General features: G+C 42.9%; 1 protein-coding gene across 5 annotated transcripts in view; it reads left to right on the top strand.

Moving 5' to 3' along the window:
• Positions 1-23,972, top strand: part of LOC144530634 (glutamate receptor 2-like) — a 106,648-nt gene that overhangs the window by 65,802 nt on the left and 16,874 nt on the right. For 2 of the 5 annotated variants that reach the window (XM_078270293.1, XM_078270284.1), the window contains exons 14-18: positions 1,612-1,766; positions 2,508-2,706; positions 3,069-3,316; positions 13,855-13,969; positions 20,743-20,877. In XM_078270293.1, coding sequence (XP_078126419.1) covers positions 1,612-1,766; positions 2,508-2,706; positions 3,069-3,316; positions 13,855-13,969; positions 20,743-20,877 — 852 coding nt within the window. Of the gene's footprint in view, positions 1-1,611; positions 1,767-2,507; positions 2,707-3,068; positions 3,317-13,854; positions 13,970-14,814; positions 14,930-20,742; positions 20,882-23,972 lie in introns of all 5 variants that reach the window. The other 3 variants (XM_078270301.1, XM_078270316.1, XM_078270308.1) reach the window with 3 other exon arrangements.

The raw sequence follows: 23,972 nt of genomic DNA, 5'->3' as shown, positions 1-23,972 counted from the left end.
TAGTTAACATTAGTAATTACACTAAAACAGCTAATGTGAGACGAAACTGCCTGCGCGCTTCTCCTGTACTGTACGGTAATTCCTCTACTATGCGACAGTAAGTCGCGTGGTTATGACACAATCGTTAGCCTATTTTTACAAAAAAACGTAGCCATAACGTGAGGTATAAGGTAATGGAGCCGTTTATACATTGTCGTGTTTCTTTAGAAATAAACAATGGACAAATAGAGTCTTTAAACGCTTCAGATGTAAAGTTATTCACTGTCAAAGTGACGTCAAAATGAATGGCAGTCAATGGAATGCTAATGAGAGGTGATGGCTTATTAGCATCAAAATGGCACCATAGGAGGTTCGCGGTCCGAGGAGAAGCTTACCCCCTTGGTCGGGCTTTGCGCTGCGCTGCACTGGGTGCAAGATAGGGCCCTTAACCTCACAAACCAATTGGTGCTGTATGAACCAAAACAGGTACTGTGAACCGTGTTATAACTGACAGCTGCACTGAGATGACGTTGAAGTAATGTTTGTGTAGACACAACAATCTAGACAGCTACAAAGTTTCACACACTTGTAGAAATCTGTCCAGTTTCCTACTACATAGTTCTTTTTAAGGAACATAAGACAGCAGTACACTTTCCTAAGCACATAGACAACAGTAGTAGTCTCTCTAAGGCCATTACTCCAGAGTAAAATACATCACTGTAATGGATAATGTACAAGCTAAAGCATTTGTTTACAACTTGTACAAAGATAAAACTCTTCAATTCAAAGGAAATCCTGAAACCCAAACATAACTCATGTGGCATGCCTGCAGACATAATCTGTTGCAGTCAACCCCCTCTGTATTAGGCAGAACGGACACACAATTCAATGAAAGTACTAAAACATATCTGACCTTTAATGTGATTCTGTTTATCTGTATAATGTCAAACTATTCCCCACTAACACCGTCCCACTATTCACTGCCGAATACTGCACGGTGGAGCATCTCTCACACTACACACTTGCACACTCGTGTTACAAATCTGCACACCATCTCTCATCAGTCTTCCCAGCTCAGTAATACCCTTCTTCAATTTCACAAAAGAAAGTTGGCCACTAAAATACTTCATAGGCAAACAGATATAACACATTATAACACATTATCTGTCTCTGTTAACCATATCTACCTGGTTCCATACGGTTGGACAATGTGTCCAGGAACTTTGTCACAGCAGCTAGTTTTGAAAAAGCAGCAATCTCACACCTGGCTTGCTTCAGAAACCATGTGTGACTGCCACACTGCCTGCAGTGATTCCACAACTTGTGACCTTTCATGCTTCCTGTACATTTCATTTTTTCTTTTTTTAAGATAATTTTTTGGGCTTTTCTGCCTTTAATGGACAGGACAGCTAGGTGAGAAAGGGGAGAGAGATAGAGGGAGAAGACATGCAGGAAATCGTCACAGGTCGGACTCGAATCCTGGACCTCTGCGTCGTTAATGCAAAATATTGCTTGTGTGCATTCCCCCGTATGAAAATCAACCCCTATCTGCCAAAGTCAGGGCGTGTGTTTTCATGTAGGGACAGTGCAACAGGGAAAATCAAAGAAATGAATCATAATATTATCTTGCAGGTATCCAGATTCAGCCCCTATGAGTGGACTCTAGAAGAACCAGAGGACGGAGCGTTGCCGCTGACAACCGAATCCACCAATGAGTTTGGGATCTTTAACTCCCTTTGGTTCTCTTTGGGGGCTTTCATGCGGCAGGGTTGTGACATCTCACCAAGGTTGGTATGCAGTTAAACCATGACTCTTCACATTCCTTTAGTGTAAATGAATTAATTTCTGATATATTCTGTTAAACATCTGTTATTGGACTGCACTATACTGAAAGGCTTTGCTAATAATTTGTCAACTCTAATTCATATATGTGTGAGAGATGGGTACCTGTGTGGCCTAGTGGTGGAAGTAACAACAACAACAAAGTAAATATTGGACCCATTCTTTACGAGCCACATATCTCCAGAACATTCTGAAACCAAAACTCTTGCCAGATCTGGCAACACAGAGAAGCTAACGTTCACCAACGCGCTAACAAAACTAATCTCTGTGATGCTAAATATGTCTTTTAGCTGTGTAAGTATCTAACGTTAGCAAAATAAAATATTAATAAATTATACAAATATAACTTTTCCTCTATCCACACAATGTTCACTGCACTTTCAAATGAGGACACACCCCTTTAGGAGACAGGAAGTGAGAACCGTTTCATACCTTTGGCGCTGCTTGAATTGAGCTATCTTTAGTATAAAGGATCTTTGGTACTACTGATCTCTGTATTCACCATCCTCCAAACTCAACCATGAATTTCTGAGTGCTCGAGTTATGAGAGTGTAATGACAGCATACTCTGGTCTGTTTGTGTGGATAAAGGGATTGTTGTTGTCTAAAGGTTTATGACCTAAACATGTTTGTGTGTGGGTGTGTGTGTGGGTGTGTGTGTGGGTGTGTGTGTGTGTGTGTGTGCAGGTCTCTGTCAGGTCGTATAGTTGGGGGGGTGTGGTGGTTCTTCACTTTGATCATCATCTCATCATACACTGCTAACCTGGCTGCCTTCCTGACGGTGGAGAGGATGGTTTCTCCCATCGAGAGCGCTGAAGACCTGGCCAAACAGACAGAGATAGCATATGGAACCCTGGACTCTGGATCCACCAAGGAGTTCTTCAGGGTAAGGACCTACCAGGGGAAAGAGAAAAAGTGTTGAGGGGCGTGACGGGCATTCCTGCTAATGGTTTACACTATTCCACTGATCAGAAGTTGGTGGCGGTCTGGGCAGGAAAAGAAATGATGGAACATTGATTTAAATAAAGCAAGTTTAGAAATATTCTAAAAGTTTTTATTATAAATGTTTTATAAGGAGAAACATTTACCATGTTTATTAGGTCACAATGGTACACTTTTGTTTTCAAGGAAACTCCACAGTATACCCTGAAGTACCCTGTGCTTAATAGTATTACAGTGTACTTAAGGTACCCAGGTTGTACAAACCAAGTTGTAGTATGTCATCTTTGTCTGTGTCTCTGTTTTTAGCGCTCTAAAATCGCCTTGTTTGACAAGATGTGGCAGTACATGAAATCAGCAGAGCCTTCCGTCTTCGTCAAGAAAACGTCAGAGGGCGTCCTGCGTGTCAGGAAGTCCAAAGGGAAGTACGCCTACCTGCTGGAATCCACGATGAACGAGTACATCGAGCAGAGGAAACCTTGCGACACAATGAAAGTGGGAGGAAACCTGGACTCCAAAGGCTATGGCATCGCCACACCCAAAGGATCTCCATTAAGGTGGGTGGATCAGTATAACAATGCTAGCCAACCTGCACTGCCATGTACCATTCACACTACTAACCTGCTGCCTAGTGATTGTCCCTCTCCCCATTCACAGCCTATTTCTCCACACTCAAAACTTTGAAAGAGACATTTTTAATAGTCCACTTACAGTTGAGAGTGGATTTAGAATCTCCCTCACTCAGTGCTCTGAAGCCTTAACATAATGATCAGAATACACTTGCTGACCACCTGCTATATAAAGCAGTCAGGTGGTGTCAGCCAGTGTGTGAGCTGTGGCTGTGTTCATGTGCTGCCCTGCTCAGGAAACCAAAGCACCATGGGGAGCAGTGTAGCCTGGTCCCAAGCAGCAGTGCAAACTAGCTGTTGCAGTATGCGAGTGTGATGAATGGGGCATGGCGGCTTACTCGTTGTTATAATAATCCACCTACCCTGATGATATCATCTCAGTGGTTTGTATTTTTACCATGGTTACCACCTCTGACCAGCGGCTGGTGGTGGTTGCCGTGACAACTGGGAGAGGGCTGTTTAAGTTTAAAAATGTCAGGTCTTAAAGAAATACTTCATCCCAAACATTCTAAGCATGTGTTGTATGGAGTGTAACATTTGTATTATGTAGTGTCTTAATATTATCAATGTGAAATATTCTCAGCTATCCGCTGCTGTATCCATTTCCATTAAAACTGATTCTTTTTTAGTTAGAATATTTAACAATTATGATGAGCTTGCTCTTTAAGACCTGGATAAAGGGATTGCTGTTGTCTAAAGGTTTATGACCTAAACATGTTTGTGTGTGTGTGTGTGTGTGTGTGTGTGTGTGTGTGTGTGTGTGTGTGTGTGTGTGTGTGTGTGCGTGCGTGTGTGTGTCTGTGTGTGTGTCTACATTATTAGAAATGTGCTGTCTCCTTCCAAAAGAACTATTGGACATGTTATATTTCTATATTATAGGTAATACTGTATATTTATGCAGAAAAGATTTCAGTCATTCATCCAAATCCCTGAGAACGTTTGGTTTAGTCCAGTTTGACACCCAGAGATTTGGTTTCTTCTGTCTCTCAGCATTCAAAGTAGCAAGTTTGTAACAGGTTTGATAGCAATTATGCTCTTTGGAATGTTATTGTTCGGCAACACTGTAACTATAGCTTCTTAGGAAGGTTCAGACAGTGTTTAATTGATACATTTCTTATTAATTCCATTTAACTGTAATTCTTTATCTTTATCACAGCACCTAAAGGAAGAGGTGTTTGATTAGGCTAGCCCTGGAAAGTGCCGGTGGCTGTAGCTAAGGACTCTTGCATTTGCTGAAGTCCATCTGATGAAGGACAGCCGAGCTGTGACTGCAGCCAGAGCCACTGCCTGACACCACAGCGCCAGTTAGCACACCCTTTGCTGTGGCTGTAGCTGTAGCCGTGGCTGGAGCTGTGTCTGTAGCTGTGACTGTAGCTGTGGCTATAGCTGTAGCTGTAGCTGTAGCTGTGGCTGTGGCTGTAGCCATAGCTGTAGCTGTGTCTGTAGCTGCAACCCAGTCTCACGGTAGTTCGTGTAAATGTCACGTTATTTTTCATCTATTGATACGTGTTCACGGGGACGTTTTTCTCGTTTTTTACGTGATGGCCAGCACGAAATACCCTACGGGGAAAGGATGCCCCATATGCTGGGAGGCGGCCGCCGGGGGACAGCCACTGGGGACGCGCGACAATAACGGGACGGGGCGCCTCACACGCCGGGAGACGGCCGCTGGGGACGCGCGACAGTAACGGGAGGGTTGTGATTAGGAAGACTACGGGAAACAAAACGCCACACACGGGAGGCGATCCCTGCTCGCCCGGGTGGAAGTCCTGTGTTGTTTGACCAATCTCCCTACGTGGATTTTCGGCTATTTATACTACTCCCTACCATTTTCGTGCTGTGACCACGAAATATGCTTCCCATTGAAATACGTTACTTCACATTTTCTGCTGGCCACCATGTAAAAAACAAGAAAAACGTCCCCGTGAATACGTATCAATAGATTAAAAATAACGTGACATTTACACAAACTGCCGTGAGACCGGGCTGGTAGCTGTGGCTGTAGCTGTGGCTGTAGCCATGACTGGAACATTGGATTTAAAATCAACATTTGACTATGAAGATAAAGTTACATCCACATCAGATAAACAGCTAAGGGATTTACCCCCTTAATACATAATTCCTTAATTTTAGGAGCAAAATGTATCGGACAAATTAACATAGCCTACATTAGAATAAAATCATTGGAATTAATATATTTAGCTTAATGTATGCAGTCAATAGCAGCTTGAATCCTATGAACCATAAACATCTGCAGATGCTTGGTATCTTTCCTGGTGATGCTCTACAAGGCCTGTACTGGCAGTTTCTTGTTTTGAGACCAGCTGACTGAAAAATATTCCCTCTTTATTTTGGTATTGGTTTGCATAGTCCCAAAATGTATCTGCTGTATGTTAAAAGAGCTACATATGAAGAAGAAACGTGTGTGTGTGTGTGTGTGTGTGTGTGTGTGTGTGTGTGTGTGTGTGTGTGTGTGGCATGCTACTCACTGAGTTTGTTTCTCACTTTAGTGTCTTTTCAGCCCACTACAGATGGTTGTATGGTTCTGTTTGCCCTGCCTTCTCTTCCCTCTGTCTCTTTGTGTTGCTGTCTCTATCAGTCGGCTCTGAAAGTTAACTTTCTTCTGCAGAATGTTTTCATTGACGATTGCAGTTACGTGTATTTGTTGAATTTGCAGTTAAAGCTTCATTAAGCGATTTCTAAACACCACAGGGCAGTAGTAACTCGTAGTAATTAGTTTTATATACTCCAGTGTATCGACTAAATAAGTTTATATCTGATCTTAAACCTGAACATCACAAAGGAGTCCTCTTTTCTAATGTGCTGAGACAGTAGTTAGCTGCTGGGCCCCTATTGAGCCTGTGTTCCTCCCCTTCTCAGTGCAATGTGTAGCCTACTGTTTTCCACTGCTGGAATGCTACACAGATTTTCAAACATAAAGTTATTAAAGCAGCACCCACCTAAAGGTCCTTATTGTGAATCAATGCTTTGCACACAACTAACCTTTTGGGGGATCGTGTGGGTCTGGGTAATGCAGTCTCCTCTCCAATGTTAATCCAATCTTTACTTGCATTCTGGACCTGTTCCATGGAGATATGAGTTAATGTGATTTGACACAAATCTTTGTTTTCACTTTTACAAAGCTGGCAGTGATCAGAAACTGTTGTCCTAGAAATATGTTATTGAAGTCAAACCTGTAAAAGTGCAGCTTTTTTTCAGAAGAATTAGAAGTTAGCTGGATGACAATTAACAGGATTTGTTTTCGCTAGCTAACATGATGTAATGCTGGATTAGGTTAACAATTGAACAACTGGGCCCAAACTTCAAGCTGTGACAGTCACTTCATTTTTGGCGTTGTTAGGTAACAATTCCATAATAATCTTACAGCATATTGTAATTCAAGTGGAGCGGACATTTGCACGTTTGTGGGGTTAGCCGTTAGCCTAGCACGAATACTGTCTCGTTTGACCTATTTATGTTTTTCTCTCACACAGTCTTTCGGCGGCTCCTTGTTCGGATGGCAGCATTAGGGCGCATGTAGACTAAAGAAATCAATCAGGTGACTCGCCACAGGGTTGTGCGAGGGTGGGGCCGCTGCATTTTTGCTGGCTCCCCCCTGTGGTCCCCACCGCCGCAGCCTAAACACCACCCCCACTCAAAATGAATGGGCAGACGTTTCTGATGGACCGTCTGAGGACCCCCTAAGTGTGTAAACCCTACCTCAGCCCGCTACAATGACCAGAGGCCGAAGCCACGGCACCTACTGCTGCCATCCAAACATGGACATGCCGGAGGCAGTGTGAAGGGAAACGTTAACGCGGCAGACCAGCCAATAGTTCATGAAGTTCATGTTTATGTAGCTAACTAGTGCCTTGAATCACAGTATGTCATCTCACAGGGCTTTACAAAGAAAAAAGGACATCATTCTCATAGAATTGCCGCTATATAATGGCATGCCATCGGAATGAAATGAATGATTAGTATTGTCCCATCAGATGAGCCAGTGCATGCCTGTGCTTGTCTGATGGGAGGGGCTTGACGGAGAGGGGAGAGGAAGAGGTTTCACTCTACTGTAAAGTCTGGCGTTTTTTTGCATTCAGCCTCCGGCAGTTTTAAGCCATCAACTCCAGAGACAAATATCAGGATCTCTTCTGCTTTCCCAATGTTCACTCACTTTACCAGCTATTTGTTGAAGTTGGCTTTTCAGCACTTTTTTATCCAATCAGATCACTTGATCACTTGTCAGTGAAGAGAGTTCAGTTGGGCGCGGTCATTGTGGGGGGTGGGGGCTCAGTGCGAACTACCAGGCTTCAACCAAATGGACTTGTAAACCAAAGTTCTAAGTTAAGAAAAGTTGAAAGAGCTAGAGAGTTGGGTGCTGACTCTGAGGTCAGCAACTCAAGCTACCCTTCTATATTACTTGACTCATCTTTAATCATATCGCTTAATGGAGCTTTAAGTCTAACCCTAATAGATTTACTGTGGGACTGCTGTTGTTGTACTATAGCATGGTAGAACCAGAGACATATATTTGTTTTATTTCTACAACCTTTAATCAGGAAATCTTTTGATTCAGAACTTATAATTCAACCAGAATACTGGTTGAATTTTTCAAAAATTACCTTCACTTTTTAAATGTCTCTGCTCCTAGCATGATCTTACTGTTGTCATTGAATGTCTTTTTTCCCCTTGTTCCCACTATTGTAGTCAAAGTAGATGTTTAATGGTATAATGTCAATGGTGGGTTCAGTTCAGAAAAAAAATACACTCACAACCCTTTGGCATGTGAAAAACATTAACATTTTGAAAATATAAAGATATAGTAATAACAAATGTGTTAGTGATATTATACAGTATTTGCAACTAATCAAATCTGAGTGAACTGAGCCCATACCAAGTCATTTGTCACATTGGTACACTACATAATATAGAGAATGTTTTAGATGCCTTTCAAATATTAGCCATCATTTATCACTACGTAATACTTGAGGTTTGCTACTGACAAGCTTGATTCAACAAGTACAAAATACCACACCCCCATTAGCACCAATTTCACCGCCTTTTCATCATTACATTTTTACTATTGTGTAAAAAGTTCTTCCTGCTGGGTTGTCTCTACTCCTTTTCAATAGTTAATCATTAAATGTAGGCTCTTTAAAATATATTAAAAAAAAAACACTGGACTGGTTGTAGATTAATTAGACAGTTTACCCAAAATGAAGGCTGAATGAATTTGAATTTGAAGCCTAAAATAATTCAAGCATTTTTAGAAATGATGCTGTGTTCATGCTATGTGGAATGATTACATTAAGTACAAAGATAACCCAACGTTATTTTTCTAACTTACTTGGGTGTTTTACTATGGGATATATACATGTACTCCTGGACTGCACTCTCGAAGCCTCAAGGTCTGTTGTAAAATGTGCATTTGTCGTAAAGGGGACAAAATCTGTCTTGGGCTGCAGGCACACCTTAGAGATCCTCAGTGCAAACTATAAGAAAGATGGGCTTATGGACAAAGCATGCAAGTCACTCACACGCTTAGCTGTGGTAAAAGCAAAGAACCATCTTAATGGAGAGAAACTTCATCCCTATAACAGCTATGGGCTTAAATGGGTAATGAAAGAAGGGAGTGTTCTGCCCACATGACAATCTGACATACTGTAATTGTGTAAAATGCCTTTCCTCTCTCCACCAAGTCTAGCAGGAAACCCAGCCAAGTCAACCACCAAGCACTGATACAGAATGGAATGCTTAGACTCACTCAGCACTCCTCAATATTCACCACCTACCACTGTACCACCACTATGCAGTCTGGGTGAAGGTGGCAGACTTTCCCCTGTGCCTGGGACAGAAGATTATAGTGAGCGGATAGAGGCCATGGTTCACCAGCCAGAAGCTATATTATTTCTGCTCCCAAATGCTTGGCCACCAAGGGACTATCAGGATTAGTGACCAACCCTGGGGAGGGAAGACAGAGCAGCATGTTGAGGTGAGCTAAATCATTTACATTCAGAGCTGCATTTACCCCTGACAGGGAAACAGTGCATACTGAGTGTTTTCCTATAAGGCAATGACGTATCTCCACAGCGTGAGGGTTGAAGGTCTACTTCCCATACAGGGGGCTCCCTCTGGAGAGTAGATCTGTGCGCCTGTTCAAAATACATATGCTGCTCCAGATAATTATTATATTATTTTCTGGGCTTCTTGTGTAGGAGTGAGTGCCACCCTGGTAGTTGATGTAAGCTACTACAGTGGAGTTTTTCAGTGCTAAAAACACTGCCTCAGAGACCAAATGTCATTCACTGCTCTGCCCAAGAGATGGTGGGTCCCTCCATTGATGGAGAGCCACAATGCAAGACAATATTATTTTTACCCTGCACCCAAGGTGATCACAAGGGCACAGTTGTAATACTGCTACCCAACATCGAAAATCCCTCATTTTGAGAAGCCCCAAAGATACTACAGATATCACTGAAGCCATGAGGCGGAGAAGTTGCAGGCAGAGTCTTACCAATACAACTTTCCCCAGCTGACAAATGGAGGGTGACACTGTATAAGATGCTATATAATGGCATGCCATTGGAATGAAATGAATGATTAGTATTGTCCCATCAGATGAGCCAGTGCATGCCCGTGCTCGTCTGATGGGAGGGGCTTGACGGAGAGGGGAGAGGAATATATTTATAGGAATATTTTGCACATTGCACAGGGTTCTAACCAGCTCTCTGTCCAGTTTATTTGGATCCAAGAGTCCTAAGTTGATTTATCACCATATCAGAATCCCTGTCTGCCTGTTCCTGTGATTGTGACCATATGAGATAGTATATGTACGAAGATATTCTGAATTTCCTGTGTGAACGAAATGTGAAAAGATCAAATCAATTGCAACAACAGAGAACTTTGTGTTAACATTCTGGAGGAACAGTTTCCAGCTGCCACAGCAGCACAGGCATGTTTACAAGGACATGGAGTCTCAGTATTGAGCTGCTGGTCAGTCTGTTGTTGAGCCTCCTGTGTTCTAGCATCCTTCACCTCTCCCACAAAAGGTTTAGGTTTTTAGGTTTAGCAAGTCTTGGGTATCTGAGGGGCTCAAAGGATGTATTTTCAGGGCATGGCCGCAGTCCTGCAATACGCTCAAAATGAGGTCTTAACCACACAGCTTTCATCCCAAAGCACATGGTGAGGTGACCCTGAGTCCGACTTTTGGCCCATCTCCTCTAGGATTCATGCTGGTACCCAAATAGCAGTGTTACAGCATTCCGAGAGCACACTTACTGTGCTTCACATCTGTACATCCTTTGAGGAGGAAGCTGAGATGGAACAGCGGTCAGGGTGAAGGTGAGCTACTGAAGGCTTAACTGCTGGAGTTTGGCCAGCCTCAGCTCACCCATCCTGTGGATTTCCAGCTTTGAGTAGCCCTTGATGAAAAGCTTACTCCTGAAAGAACTTCAGAATTTCTTTCACACTTATTGAGCACAATCAGGGAACTACAATCAGAGACCAAGCCCAGTTGCGACTAAAGACTTTGCGACAAGACAGGTTGAAACTTGCAACTTCTTGCAACGCGGCAGTCTACAACGTTCTAAAACCTGCCAGTTCACATTAATGCGAGGAGACGGTGTATCATCTCTTTGTACTTTCTTTCAAACTTCCAACTTTTAAGGCTTTTTTGTAGCTAAATGCTAGGGCGCATGCTTGGCCGTAATGTAGAGTGTGCACCCGCGCATACACTTTGCTTCTCTCATCTCATTTCCATGAATCATGGATGTGTTGATGACATAAATCAGGAAATATTAGAGGACTTGAGATGTGATGTTGAACTGCATGTGCCAATGCCACTTAACCCAAATGCCCCAGCAGCAGCACGGGAGAGGAGAGACAGAAGAGTTGCATCGTCTATAGGTAATCTCGGTCTAATGTTAGACTTAATTGCAAAAATATCAACATGCATTCATAACCTCGTGATTCAGTGAAAGTGAAACATCGGAAAGTATGTTTTTATGACATTTCTTTATTTACATTTTGTCAAAAAGAAAAATCAATAGCAAACGTCGGTCTCCTCGGCTGTGAACCACTCCTGGCGTGCGCCCATGGATGTATTAAGAGCGTGCGCCTAGCAAATCCGCCATTATAATAGCAATCCACCATGGAACAAGCGTGCCTGCTTTTAAAGGGAATGTGAGATAACGCTCTGATTGGTTTATTGCATGTTACGCCCAAACCACACCTATGAGTAATGTAGCTACTAGTAATGTAGACCAACCCATTTTTGGGCGCAAGAGTCATTTATCCCCCCGGTATAATAGCAACAGTGCCTGAGATCCGCCCACAAAGCTACTTGCGTTTGGCGTTTGATACTTGCGTTTCAGATCGTTAAAATAGGGCCCAGTGTGTCAAAGCAGTCTACCAGGCAATTCCCATAGTAAAAACACTAAATGAAGTTAGAAAAATAACACTTTAGTCTACGAACTTGTGGCATTCTTACTTTTTCCCAGGTATTGAACCTGGAGTGAGACTGGCTAAGTTACAAAAGCCTGGATGCTCAACCACCCAACCAATGATCAATCATCACTAGTTATTTATATACAGTTCGACTGGCAGTAGGATGCCCAAACACCAAACTACTAAAATTAACTGACTTTCTTCAAAACAGATTTCGTACTGTTGAATAGCTGGTTGTAATGTTTGAAGTTTTGCCAACCATTCTAAATACATTTGATATAAGTCTAAGGTGACCATAAAATGTATGCATTACATGCATAATTAATATTTAAAAAATGTTAATTAAGTGAACCATAAAAAGTTATTTCTTATATCAGTATGTAAATGAATCCTGGTCAGAGTAACCAAGAAGAACCATTCCTTAGCTTGATTTTGCTCTTATGCTTAACAATTTATTTGCCCATAATCCATCTGCCTTACCAAAGTATACATGAATCCGTCCCTTTGCTCTGCTGAAATGACAGATCCAGTTACTTCTGGTCTAATCATGCAATCATCTACCATAATAACACAGATGTAAACGTACCCATTAAAACGAAATGCACTAATGCTCGCCAGTGGCTCGAATCACCCCACAGGGGATTTCTCAGTGAACGTTATCAGGCTCAAAGTAATGGTGTTCATGTAGATGTGGTCGCCAAATAACAGCACTGAAGCTGGCTTAGAGGAGGATTATTACTGGTGTCAGCGATGCAGGCAAATATTTCGATTGTGATGGGATGGGTGAGTTGCATAACAGAAATTATCTCAGGACACTTACAGATAGAGTAGGTCTAGACCACACTCTATAATTTACAAAGAACCAACAATTCCCCCCAACTGCAACTGCAGTCAGTGGAGCAAGAAAAAAAATACTTTTAACAGGCAGAAACCTAGGACAGAACCTGGCTCTTTGTGGGCTGCCATCTGACGCTTCTGGTTAGGAGAGAGAGAGAGAGAGAGAGAGAGAGAGAAATGTGACTCATTATTTTAGCAGTGGGTATAATGAAATGACATGATGAACATTGGCAAATTATATAATATTATATATTATAATAAGGATATATCATGATCAAAGATAACTTCGAGATTCCTTATGGTGGTTCTGGAGGCCAGGGCAACACCATCCAGAGTAGCTATATCTTTAGAAATCTAAAGTGTATCTTTAGTGAGCAGCGGAGGTTTTTGGGGCCAAGTGCAATGACTTCAGTTTTTTTTTAACAGCAGGAAATTGTAGGTCACCCAGGATGTTATGTCCTTAATACATGCTTAAAGTTTAACTAACTGACTGGTATCATCTGGCTCGATCAACAGATATAATTGTGTATCATCTGCATAACAGTGAAAGTTAATAGTGTTTCCTAAAGGAAAGGAATATTGCCTAGAGTAAGCATATATAAGGTGAATAGAATTGGTCAAAGCACCAATGAGAGTCTCATACAAAAATGACATGGCTGTTAACCAGACAACAGGCTTTGGCAGGTAACTTACAACATTTACATTGTAAGATATAATCTGCAGTTGGCAACTTCTGACATTTCAACCAGCAAAAACAATGGTCAATGCAAGCTAACAATGTGAAGCTGATTCATGGATGTTTTGTATAGTGTTCTTTGCTAATAGCAAAGGGCGAGGAGAGAGAAATAATTTGACAAGAGATTTGTAATCAATCAACAACCCATCAGAACCCAACCATATCTTTATGGTTCTATAAAGACATTGTCAAATGATTCTGACTTAGACATATTACTCAACATTCATTCTATTTCCATGGTTATTCCACAGGTTGAGTTTAGCGGCTAAGACATGCTAATCCTATCTAATACTGATGAGTTTGCTGTTTAGAAAAGAGAAGCATTCCAGCTGTGTATATTCTATTAATGCTAATTAAGGATATACTGTTAATGCTGCTAACGTGCATAGCAGCAGGAGGACTGACAATGACAACCACTGAACTGCTAACAGCCACTGTGTTCATGTAGAAATGCTGTGAACCTGGCGGTGTTAAAGTTGAACGAGCAGGGGCTGCTGGACAAACTGAAAAACAAGTGGTGGTATGACAAGGGAGAATGCGGCAGCGGAGGAGGGGAAAGCAAGGTTAATACACACACACACACACACACACACACACACACACACACACACACACACGCATATGCACACATTAACATGAAGGTAACACTGGGTTATCAGGTGTAAAAGAAGCAGCACAGTTATAACGCCACATGTGAAGGTAACAATGTTCTGTAGCTGTAGCCTTTTACACAAATATATGAACACACAAATACTCATAAATGTTACATATAATTAAGATGCTAGATTTGGCAGTTGCTGACAGACAGCCCCAACAGGTAGCGTTGTAGTCTGTGCTGCTTCTTCCATCGATGTGTTGCACCCTGTTTGGTTGAGGTCAGGGTTAGGGCAGGCTTCAATGGCAAGGTCAGGGTCAGGTGACCTCAAACCAGATGGCAGCAACAGTGCAGGAGAAGGGCTGTTGATACAAAGTTTGTGCAACCTGGACAAACTCTGTTTATCTATGGCTCTGCCCTGGAGCAATACTACTGCTGAAAAAAGCAGAAAGGCTTTTCACTGCAGCGTCTCTCATTCTCTGTCTCTGGGGCTAAACAGAGGGGCCCTGCCCATACACACTTTGTCTAATTGATCACAGTTTTACTAAAAGGTCTTAAAAAGAACTTACATATTTGAAACTGAACTACGGTTAATCACACATTTCAGCATGGTCTTTTAATGTTAAATAATGTGGCAAAATATTGTAAAGCCAAGCTTTAAGGTTGTATCATTCACAACAGATGACATTGCTGCAAATAACAAACATTAGTGGGCCCTGTATTGGTTGATAGACCAGAGAGTGAGAATAGCTGCCCCACTAATAACATAAGATAACATTGATAATGATGTTATTTATGTTATTCCCATTAAAGAGTGCCAGTAAACCTTGCCGTATTGAAACTGAATGAGCAAGGGACCCTAGACAAGATGAAAAACAAGTGGTGGTACGATAAAGGAGAGTGTGGCTTCAAGGACTCCACCAATAAGGTCAGTTGTATATGTCTGTGGATCAAACACACTGTATGTTCACACAATTCAACATGCACAGTAAACTTAGTTCTATATCAGCAAAGGAAAGCATAGATGCACTTAAAGATTACAGTAGTTCCATTTGTCTATATGTGTAAGCCTAAAAAAAAAGGTTAATACAGGTTAGTTCCCTCTCAATGTAATGTCCAGGACACCCCCATGTTAAAGCATAGTGGTTAAACTGTCAAACTGTAAAAAAAAGTATAATGCTGATAAAAAGAATAACAAGTGATGCCCTGAATTAAGAGTGGACCTTTTTAAGACAAAGGCACAGTGCAATAGCAGTTGAGCTCACTTTAGTGTTTGTTTTGTCTGTTTTAACACTTAAAGTCTGTCTGTCCCTCTGTCTGTCTGAACTTACACACATTACGTTTTCAAGGAAATGCCTGCAAAGTAAGATATGGAAATGGAGATTTAACAATAATCACACATTGTGCACACAGAAAATGGTTTAGGCATGGGGACTCTGCTCTGCCAAAGGCTGCACCCAGACTCTTCAGAGGGGCCTGGCCTCTTTGAGGTTTTATACGGATCACAACCTTGAACAGCCCGCAGACCTTCCAGGAGGCGACATGCTCATGTTTACGGGATGATGCATCTGTATTGTACATATTAGGTTTAGATTTGTGTAGATCTGTTGATGTATTCTCCTTACATTTCCCATGACTCCTAGGACCCCAAACTTAAGACAATCTTTAAATGCCCAGTGACATGAGCAACAGTTATATTTATATAAATCAGTTTGTAGCTTTCACATGCAGTTCAACTTTGGTGAACTTTGCCTTGCCATGACCAATTGCAAATGGCCAGCGACACTTTAGCCAACTATCCCCACAAGTAGTTTATTATGACACTAAGCTTCCAGCACTACTTATTTCAGAAACACTCGCAAATAATAGAAGAGCAGTGACTGAACTGTACAAGAAGAAAAATTTGAATAGATTAATTGACGAAGTTACACCCAATTAAGTGATAACTAGGAAAGCTAAGGTGGTTTGACAATCCTATTATAGATATTTATTATAGGAAGTTAATGGATCCCCCCGTGTTAGCATAATATTATGCATAGATGGCATTTGGTAAAGGTTGATGGGAGGAAGGTGGCGGCTATGTGGTCTATATGCAGTCCCCCGTGGGTTAAGGGTCCATCAGGCAGGTCTTCTGGCAGCAAAGTGCTCCATGGTACCTTAAAGCTATCAGCAGGTGGCTTAACCTTAGTGTTCAGCCGAGGTTCTCATTCAGACAGAACTGTGCTGGTATGCACATAGGGCCACTTACCCGCTTTCAGGTCTTTCAGTCGCATCTCACGGTCTTCTTCCGCAAAAGGAAGTGGCTCAGATGTCATCATCACATAAGTGGGAAACGTCAACCTTATTTCCACACTTAGGTCACATGATGTCAACTAAACGAGCTCTATTCATGAATGAAGACTCAGATGCAATTGAAAGGTCAGTAAGTAAATGGACCTCTGAGACCTTTGAGTTTTTCGCCACAGTTTTTCTCTGATTTAAGATATTTATAGTCATTCATGTTAGTGTTCGAATTACACTGGCTTTCGGGTGGGGTATCTTCTTGCCCTGGGCTAGGGCTAAAAAAGCATAGCCTACATCCAGCATATAACTGCCTACATCACTGAAATACAGCCTTTAATTAGATTTCAAAGGTAAACTTACTCCATGATCAGTGTTTTGGAGGTGCTATTATCAACAAAGTAACTAAGTAAAGTATTCACTGTTTGATGAAAGAGAGTTTATAGGATAAGGAGAGGATATAGGAGAGGATCTTCGGCTTTAATGCACAGCAGAAATTATGAGAGAGAGGCAGCTGAACTGAATGCACTCAGTTGCCAATAACACTGCTCGGACCGGTGGTTGAAAATCACCTAACTGAAACAAAATCCACACATTGGCGTACAAAACAGCATATTAAAGCAGCCCATGACCCCATCGTACACAGTACCTGCACATGCAGATCAATCATGTTACGCCATTATTGACAGAAAATTAAGTCAGACACACTGCCCAGGCCAGAGTTGTTAAGACCTTTAAAAATACAGAGAACAGGACATTTTGTATATCATTCATCTCAGCATCAGAATAGATCAGTTTTTCAAGACCCCTTAAAAACTTGAAATGTTGCTGGGTTGAGCTCAGTCCTGATTCATTTATATCAGCAGTCATTCAGGTGACGTAAGGGAAAGCCTCTAATAAGCAAGTAGTGTGAGCACAGAAGTAGGAAACCATAGACACTGTGACTCTGACTCAGCAGCTGTATTGCAAAGAATAGGCTGCCATGTTAAGATCCCTCTACCAATGTTAAAATGCATTCATTGTGTTAAGTGTGCGCTGGAAGCTAACTCAGCATGTATGAAAGTAGTGAAGCCCTGGCCATTATGTTACTATTTTAATGGCCATATTTTAATGTTAACATACTGTAGGCTGCAAGCTGTGACTAGCTCCTGAGCACAGTGTTAGAGCCATAGGCTGTAAAAAATAATGGACGAAGCATCCGGGTCTGAAAATTGAAGCCAATGCTGAAGCTGCTTTAAAGTTGCTAGCTTTAACTGTGCTAGCTTTAGCTGTGCTAGCTTTAGCTGGTAACTTTAAGGAAAGTCTGCAGACTTTCTGTACTGTTGTACACGCAGATAAATGGCTCCAGTACCCGGAGGTCTGCGTTTAACCGCCGGTAAAACTCCGCTGGATGACTCGCATTAGAAGGGTTTCCCTCTTTAGCATTTAGCTTAACTCAGTGCTCTTGCAACCATAAACAACACTGTCTTGGCTGTGTCATCCTCCCCAGCCCACCCTCTCATCCAAAAATTGTCATGTCTGGTTTCAAAAACAAGATGGCGACGTCCAAATTGCCAAACTCAAGGCTTCAAAACGGCAGTCCACAAACCAATGGGGGACGTCACTGCTGCTATGTCCACTATTTTTACAGTCTATGATTAGAGCACTGATACTGTATATCTGCTTTTATCACGCACACATGCTAACCAAGGTAACCATGTGTATCCTGCAAAGACTGCCAGCTAGCAAACCTGGATGCAAATGAAGCAGGTTCCCACAATATTTAAAGAATCATTACATTTGGCTGATGAAATGAAAATCTCGTTTTTGCTGATCCCCAGGGGTTTAAATTTTCACCTTGCTGTAGTGATGTTCAGGCGTTCTCCAGGACTCTGTGCACTGCTGGGTGTGGTTACAGGTGCAATAAAGCACACTTCTGACCACACCCACATCCATCGGTGACGCTGGCTGTGGTCAAGGTTGAGTATTTAATCAAATTAACATTTGACACATATGACCTACGATGATGTAGGGCAACCCTGCCTGTGTAAGCCCACAATATCATCAAAGATGTCCCTACGGAAACTTCTTGCCAAGATTCAAGTTATTACCCCCATTGGTCAATTTTCAAAACATTCTGGGGACATGTTTTAACAGCATAATAAAACAAAATGTTTGGATAAACTGTCATTGATTTATGGCCAAAATTGCGCAATGCACATGTTCGGAACTGGTAGCGACCCCTAATGAGCAATTTAAAAATAGTTTTACATACATGGTTCAACATTGTTATGAAACACATCCTCTGGGTTTTGTAAAGATTGGACAAACATCTCTGGATCATCGTCTAATTTGTGTTCTGCCACCCTGTATTTGCTTTTGGAGCACCCCCTAGTAGTAGATTTGAATGAAGTATGTTTCAGGTACTTATGTGGACATATTCTGCAAGTTTTGTGATAATTGGCCAAGCGGTTGTTGACTTGGTCTATTTATGTCCTGAGCCACACCCTTTTAAACTCATTGGTCAATTTTTGAAAACGAAATAAGATATCAACAAGCTTTTTGCAACTTTCGATAAGCCATTTATTTTGCAATGGCACCATTGCTGCATCCGGGGCTTAGCCCTGTCCAGGAAGGTTGTGATTGGTTTAGAGAAATACAAACAAGCGAACGTGTTTCTTTCCCTATCGCAGAATGGATACGCATTGTAGCCAGACCATACTCCACTCGGGCTGTGGAGGTCTGGTGAGTCTGTGAGCCTATACAATTACGAATACAAGTTGAAAAATTCAAATAGGGGAGGATTTGCATTCCGATGGCTTGTATCGGACCAGAGTTGCCGCATGCACCTTGTGAAGACCCGTGGGGCTAGGGAAAGACCAAATGGAAGCACCTTGAACTGATAGCCCAGCCCTTTGAATGTGATGCTCAGGTACTGCCTGTGATGTGGCACCATCATAACAATATAACGTGTCCTTCAAATCAATGGATGTGAACCAACTTTGCCGTGTCACAGCTTGAAGCACATCTGCTGTACTTAGAAACGTAGAAATTCGTTTCATGTTGGGTGACATAATGAGGGAGGCAATAGATGGCTCCACAGCTGGCATCTGGTCCATTCTGTAACTGCTAAAATTCTGTAGTGAAGCCAAGGACCAAGGTGTGGTGTGAAAGGGATTTGGGGTCTGGCAGGATTTAAATGGCTCCTTAATGTATGGCTTAGAGGGCGGCAACAGAAAGAGTAGCTTGCGGCGGGACCTGCCAAAAGAATGCACTAGCCTGAGTTCGTGGAGCCCTATCTAACCTTATGCATGCCAGTGCTATGCAAGGAGCAAGTTGTCTACTACTATGGGTAAAAAAACAGGGTTTAAAAAATTTACTTACTTTAAAGCTCACAAACGAAGAATACATACCCTTTTAGCCAAGCTTCAGAGCTGGCGAAGGCACCTGCATTAGCTCTGATCTGGAGTCTCGCATTGCCAGATCTATCTCCACAGCACTGGGTAAGCACAGGAGTATGGTTATAAATAAGCTACACAGTTTATCTATTCTGGGATACGGAAACCGCTCTGGCTTGTTCGTATTGTGTTCAACCAATCACAATCGTCCTGGGCGGCACTAAGCCCTGAATGCAGCGACAGTGCCCTTGCAAAATAGATAGCGGGAGAGGAGGGACTCTCATGTACCAGATGTCAGGCTTTATCCCAAGCAATGTACATTTGTTGCACTAGACTAGACTATCTATAACTTTAGGTGCTGAGCCTCCTGGCGAAAACACTGGTCACTCAGTGAGTATATTTGCGATTTTCCTTGGAGGAAACCATAGCTCTTATCATGCGGTTACAGGGCTACTAGCAAAGCTAGTAGCAAGCTTTTAGTTTTAACTGCATTCACTGATTAGCTGCAAGAAGATACAAAGCACATCTTTGATGATGACATGGGCTTCTGTAGGCAGGGCTGCCGTACATCATCCCAGGTCACATGTGACTCTGTTGATATTAAATTCTTGACCTGTGCAAGCACCAGATGGATAACATCCAGTGTTAAGCACTGCCTCTGGCAGTTAGGAAGAATGCATCTAAAGTTTCCATGGTTTCTATCGTTTATTATAACTTGTATTCACCAAAGTAAGTGCCGAGTCATGTATACACAGTGACATCACTAAAATTAAGTCAGACATGCATAAATACAGTACATACAAGGGTACACATAAGACTTACACACAAACTAATAAAGGTCAAGAATGGTTTAAGTGGCAGGTTTAGTCTAGTTGTCTGTGACTCTGTGCTGTCCTAATCTAAAGCTGTATTTATGAAGAGTTTACTGTGTGCACATGACAGGTTAGTTCAGTTTAATGCTGCCAAATAAGGAAAAAATGAAATTGTTCAGTGTGTCAGTCATTAAAGTAAGCTGTTAACATACAAACCCCACTAACAGTTTTCTCTGGGTGGCTGCCCTCTTTTTTGCCTTTGTGTGTGTTAGGAGAAGACCAGCGCCCTGTCTCTCAGTAACGTAGCAGGAGTCTTCTACATATTGGTTGGAGGTCTGGGTCTGGCCATGATGGTAGCGCTGGTAGAGTTCTGCTACAAGAGCCGTGCTGAGGCCAAAAAAATGAAGGTATATTTTCAAATGCCAGTTTAACTTTCTGTCTTAAATCTGCTACATGTCACTAAAAATGCTGTCTGAATTTGTGAGATGAGTTACGTTAGAAAACAAATGCCTTCCAGTCAGAAACCAGAAAAGCTAAATCCTTTGTGGTTAATGTGATGTGTATTGTAGCATTTTCATGTGTGAAATTCATACCACATAGAAGTGAAATCAATGTAATGTAAGTAAGGTAACACTCAGTTGCTTGTTTATTAGGTACAACTTTATGGTATTTTTTTAAGTTGTAGTGTGTGGTGTTGTTGAATTTTATTGCATCTTACTTTATACTAAAATGTGTTTCTAATTTTTAATCTATTTAGATCAATTAGGAGGTATACAAAATCATAGAAACACCCATCAATATAACAAAATGAAATTCAACAGCAGCACAAACTTCAGCCTCCAAAATGACCATGAAGTTCAATCAACAGATCTCTTAAACTAAAATTTAACATTAAAACCTTCATGAAGGTAGGATTGTCGGGGTTGGGGACAGAACTCAGGCACAGACTGGAGTTGGTGCAAAATAATCTGTTACTAACTGTACTAAAGTAGGCTGGTGAAATCACATACTGGTGGTAAGCAACAATCCAGCAGGGAGGGGAAAGTCAGACTCGTCTTTAAAGGCAGGTGATGAAGCTGATGAATGGCAGGTGCGCTGATTTGGAATGGGTGTCAGGTGTGGGGAGAATCAACCGGGGGGGCGTGTCCACACACTGTGGAAAATGAAGGTGAACACAGAAACACAAACAGAAAACCAAAACACACCAACCACACTGCAGGCATTACAAAAGTGAGGAAATAAAACAAAACACATTCACACACACACCAGACTGTCACAGAGAGGAAGTCATGGCAGGCGGGGGGCGTGACAGTCCCCCCCCCTCTGACGAGCGCCTCCTGGCACTCCACCTGGCTTCTCTGGGTTTGAGCATGGAAATCCCTCACCAGGGTAGCATCCAAAATCTGTTGCCTGGTTACCCAGCTCCTTTCCTCAGGACTGTAACCCTCCCAGTCAATGAGGTATTGAACACCCCTACCTCGGCTGCAGGAGTCGAGAATCCGATGAACCGTGTACGCAGGATGGTCGTCAATCATCCGAGGGGGAGGAGGTGCAGGAGGGGGAGGCAGTAATGGGCTGATCTTAACCAGTTTGATCCGGGAAACATGAAACGATGGGTTCACCCTGAGAGTGCGGGGCAACTTGACGCAAACAACAACAGGGTTAATAATTCTCTCAATCACAAAGGGACCAACGAACCTTGGAGACAACTTCCTGGAGTCAGTCTTCAGTGGAAGATCCTTTGAAGAGAGCTACACCTTGTCCCCAACAGAGTAGGATGGAGCAGGAACGCGGCGATGATTCGCATGACGCTGGTAGTGGTAAGAATTCTTCAACAGAGTTGCCCGGGCCCGATGCCAGGTCCGATGACACCTGCAGATGTAGAACTAGACAGAAGGCACAGAGATCTCCTTCTCCTGGGACCGAAACAGTGGAGGTTGAAACCCGTAAACACATTGAAAAGGGGACAGACCTGTGGCTTATGTGGGCAGAGTGTTGTGGGCGTACTGCACCCAGGGGAGTTGAGATGACCAGGTGGTAGGGTTGGTTGAGACCATACAGCAGAGAGCAACTTCCAGCTTCTGGTTTGCTCATTCCGCTTGACCGTTGGACTGAGGGTGAATCCCAGAGGTCAGGCTCACGGTGGCACCAGTAGCTCAGCAGAAGGAATCCCAAACAGCAGAGATGAACTGGGGTCCTCTATCCGAAACAATGTACACTGGGAGTCCATATATCAGGTAAATCTCCTGTAGCAACAATTCGGCTGTCTCCTTGGCAGAGGGTAGTTTAGGCAGAGGCAGGAAATGGGCAAACTGTGCCTCTAGCTCACCCAGTAAGAGCGTTCGCCCCATGTTGGCTGAGTCCTGCAGCGGCGCAGGGTTCAAAACCGACCTGCTGCCCTTTGCTGCGTGTCATCCCCCGTCTCTCTCCACCTTTCATATCTTTCCACTTTCAAAATGAAGGGAAAAGCCCCAAAAAAATATTAGAAAAAAAAAAAAAGGAAAGGAGCAAACTTACTAAACCGATCCACAACGGTCAGAATGGTGGTCAGCCCAGTCACAAAATCCAGGGAAAGGTGAGACCAAGGGTGATGAGGAATCGGCAGCGGTCACAGGAGGCCAGAACTGGGCTGGCCCGACATCTTATTCTGGGCACAGGCAGAGACAAACGACTTAACATCTGCCTCCATCGTCAGCCACCAGAACCGTCTCTGGAGGAATGCGAGGGAGCGAGCCACTCCCGGATGACAGGTAAGTTTAGAGGAATGCCCCCACAGTAGCACAGATGTTCTGTGAGAATGAGGAACAAACAGGCGTCCTGGTGGACTGTTACCTGGACCTGGTTCCTGTTGCAGTGCCTCATTAACCTCCTTTTCAATTCTCCAAGAAACTGCTCCAATAACACAGGTACAAGGTACAATGGTGTCTGGAGCAGAGGAACCACTCTCTTCTTTGACAAACAGGCGGGAAAGGGAGTCTGGCTTGACGTTCCGTGAACCGGGTCTGTAGGTTAGAGCAAAGTTGAAACAACCAAAAAACAGGGCCCACCTGGCCTGACGAGAGTTGAGGCGTCTTGTAGAGCAGATGTACTCGAGATTCTTATGATCAGTCCACACTAGAAAAGGCTGTTCTGCTTCCTCCAGCCAGTGTCTCCATTCCTCAAGAGCCAGTTTCACAGCCAGCAGCTCCTGGTTACCGACATCATAGTATCTCTCTGCGGGGGATAAATGGTGAGAAAGAAAGGCACAAGGGTGAAGTTTATTGTCAGTTGGGTTCCGTTGGGAAAGAACTGCTCCAACTCCCACATCTGAGGCGTCAAACTCTACCACGAACTGTAGGCTAGTGTCAGGTTGGGTGAGGATGGTTCACGCATCAGCACTGCGGCGGAAGGTGGAGGTCCCAGCGCTGAAGGAGCGGCTTGAGAGACAGCCTGAATCTCCGTCATACGTGTGGTTAGCTGGTTAAGTCCACCCATGATCTCCTGGAGAGCCTTGCTGTGCTGC

This window comes from Sander vitreus, chromosome 2, assembly GCF_031162955.1.
Source record: "Sander vitreus isolate 19-12246 chromosome 2, sanVit1, whole genome shotgun sequence".
Lineage (NCBI taxonomy): Eukaryota > Metazoa > Chordata > Actinopteri > Perciformes > Percidae > Sander > Sander vitreus.
The sequence above is the reverse complement of the archived record's forward strand: the minus strand, read 5'-3'. Positions and strand labels throughout refer to the sequence as shown.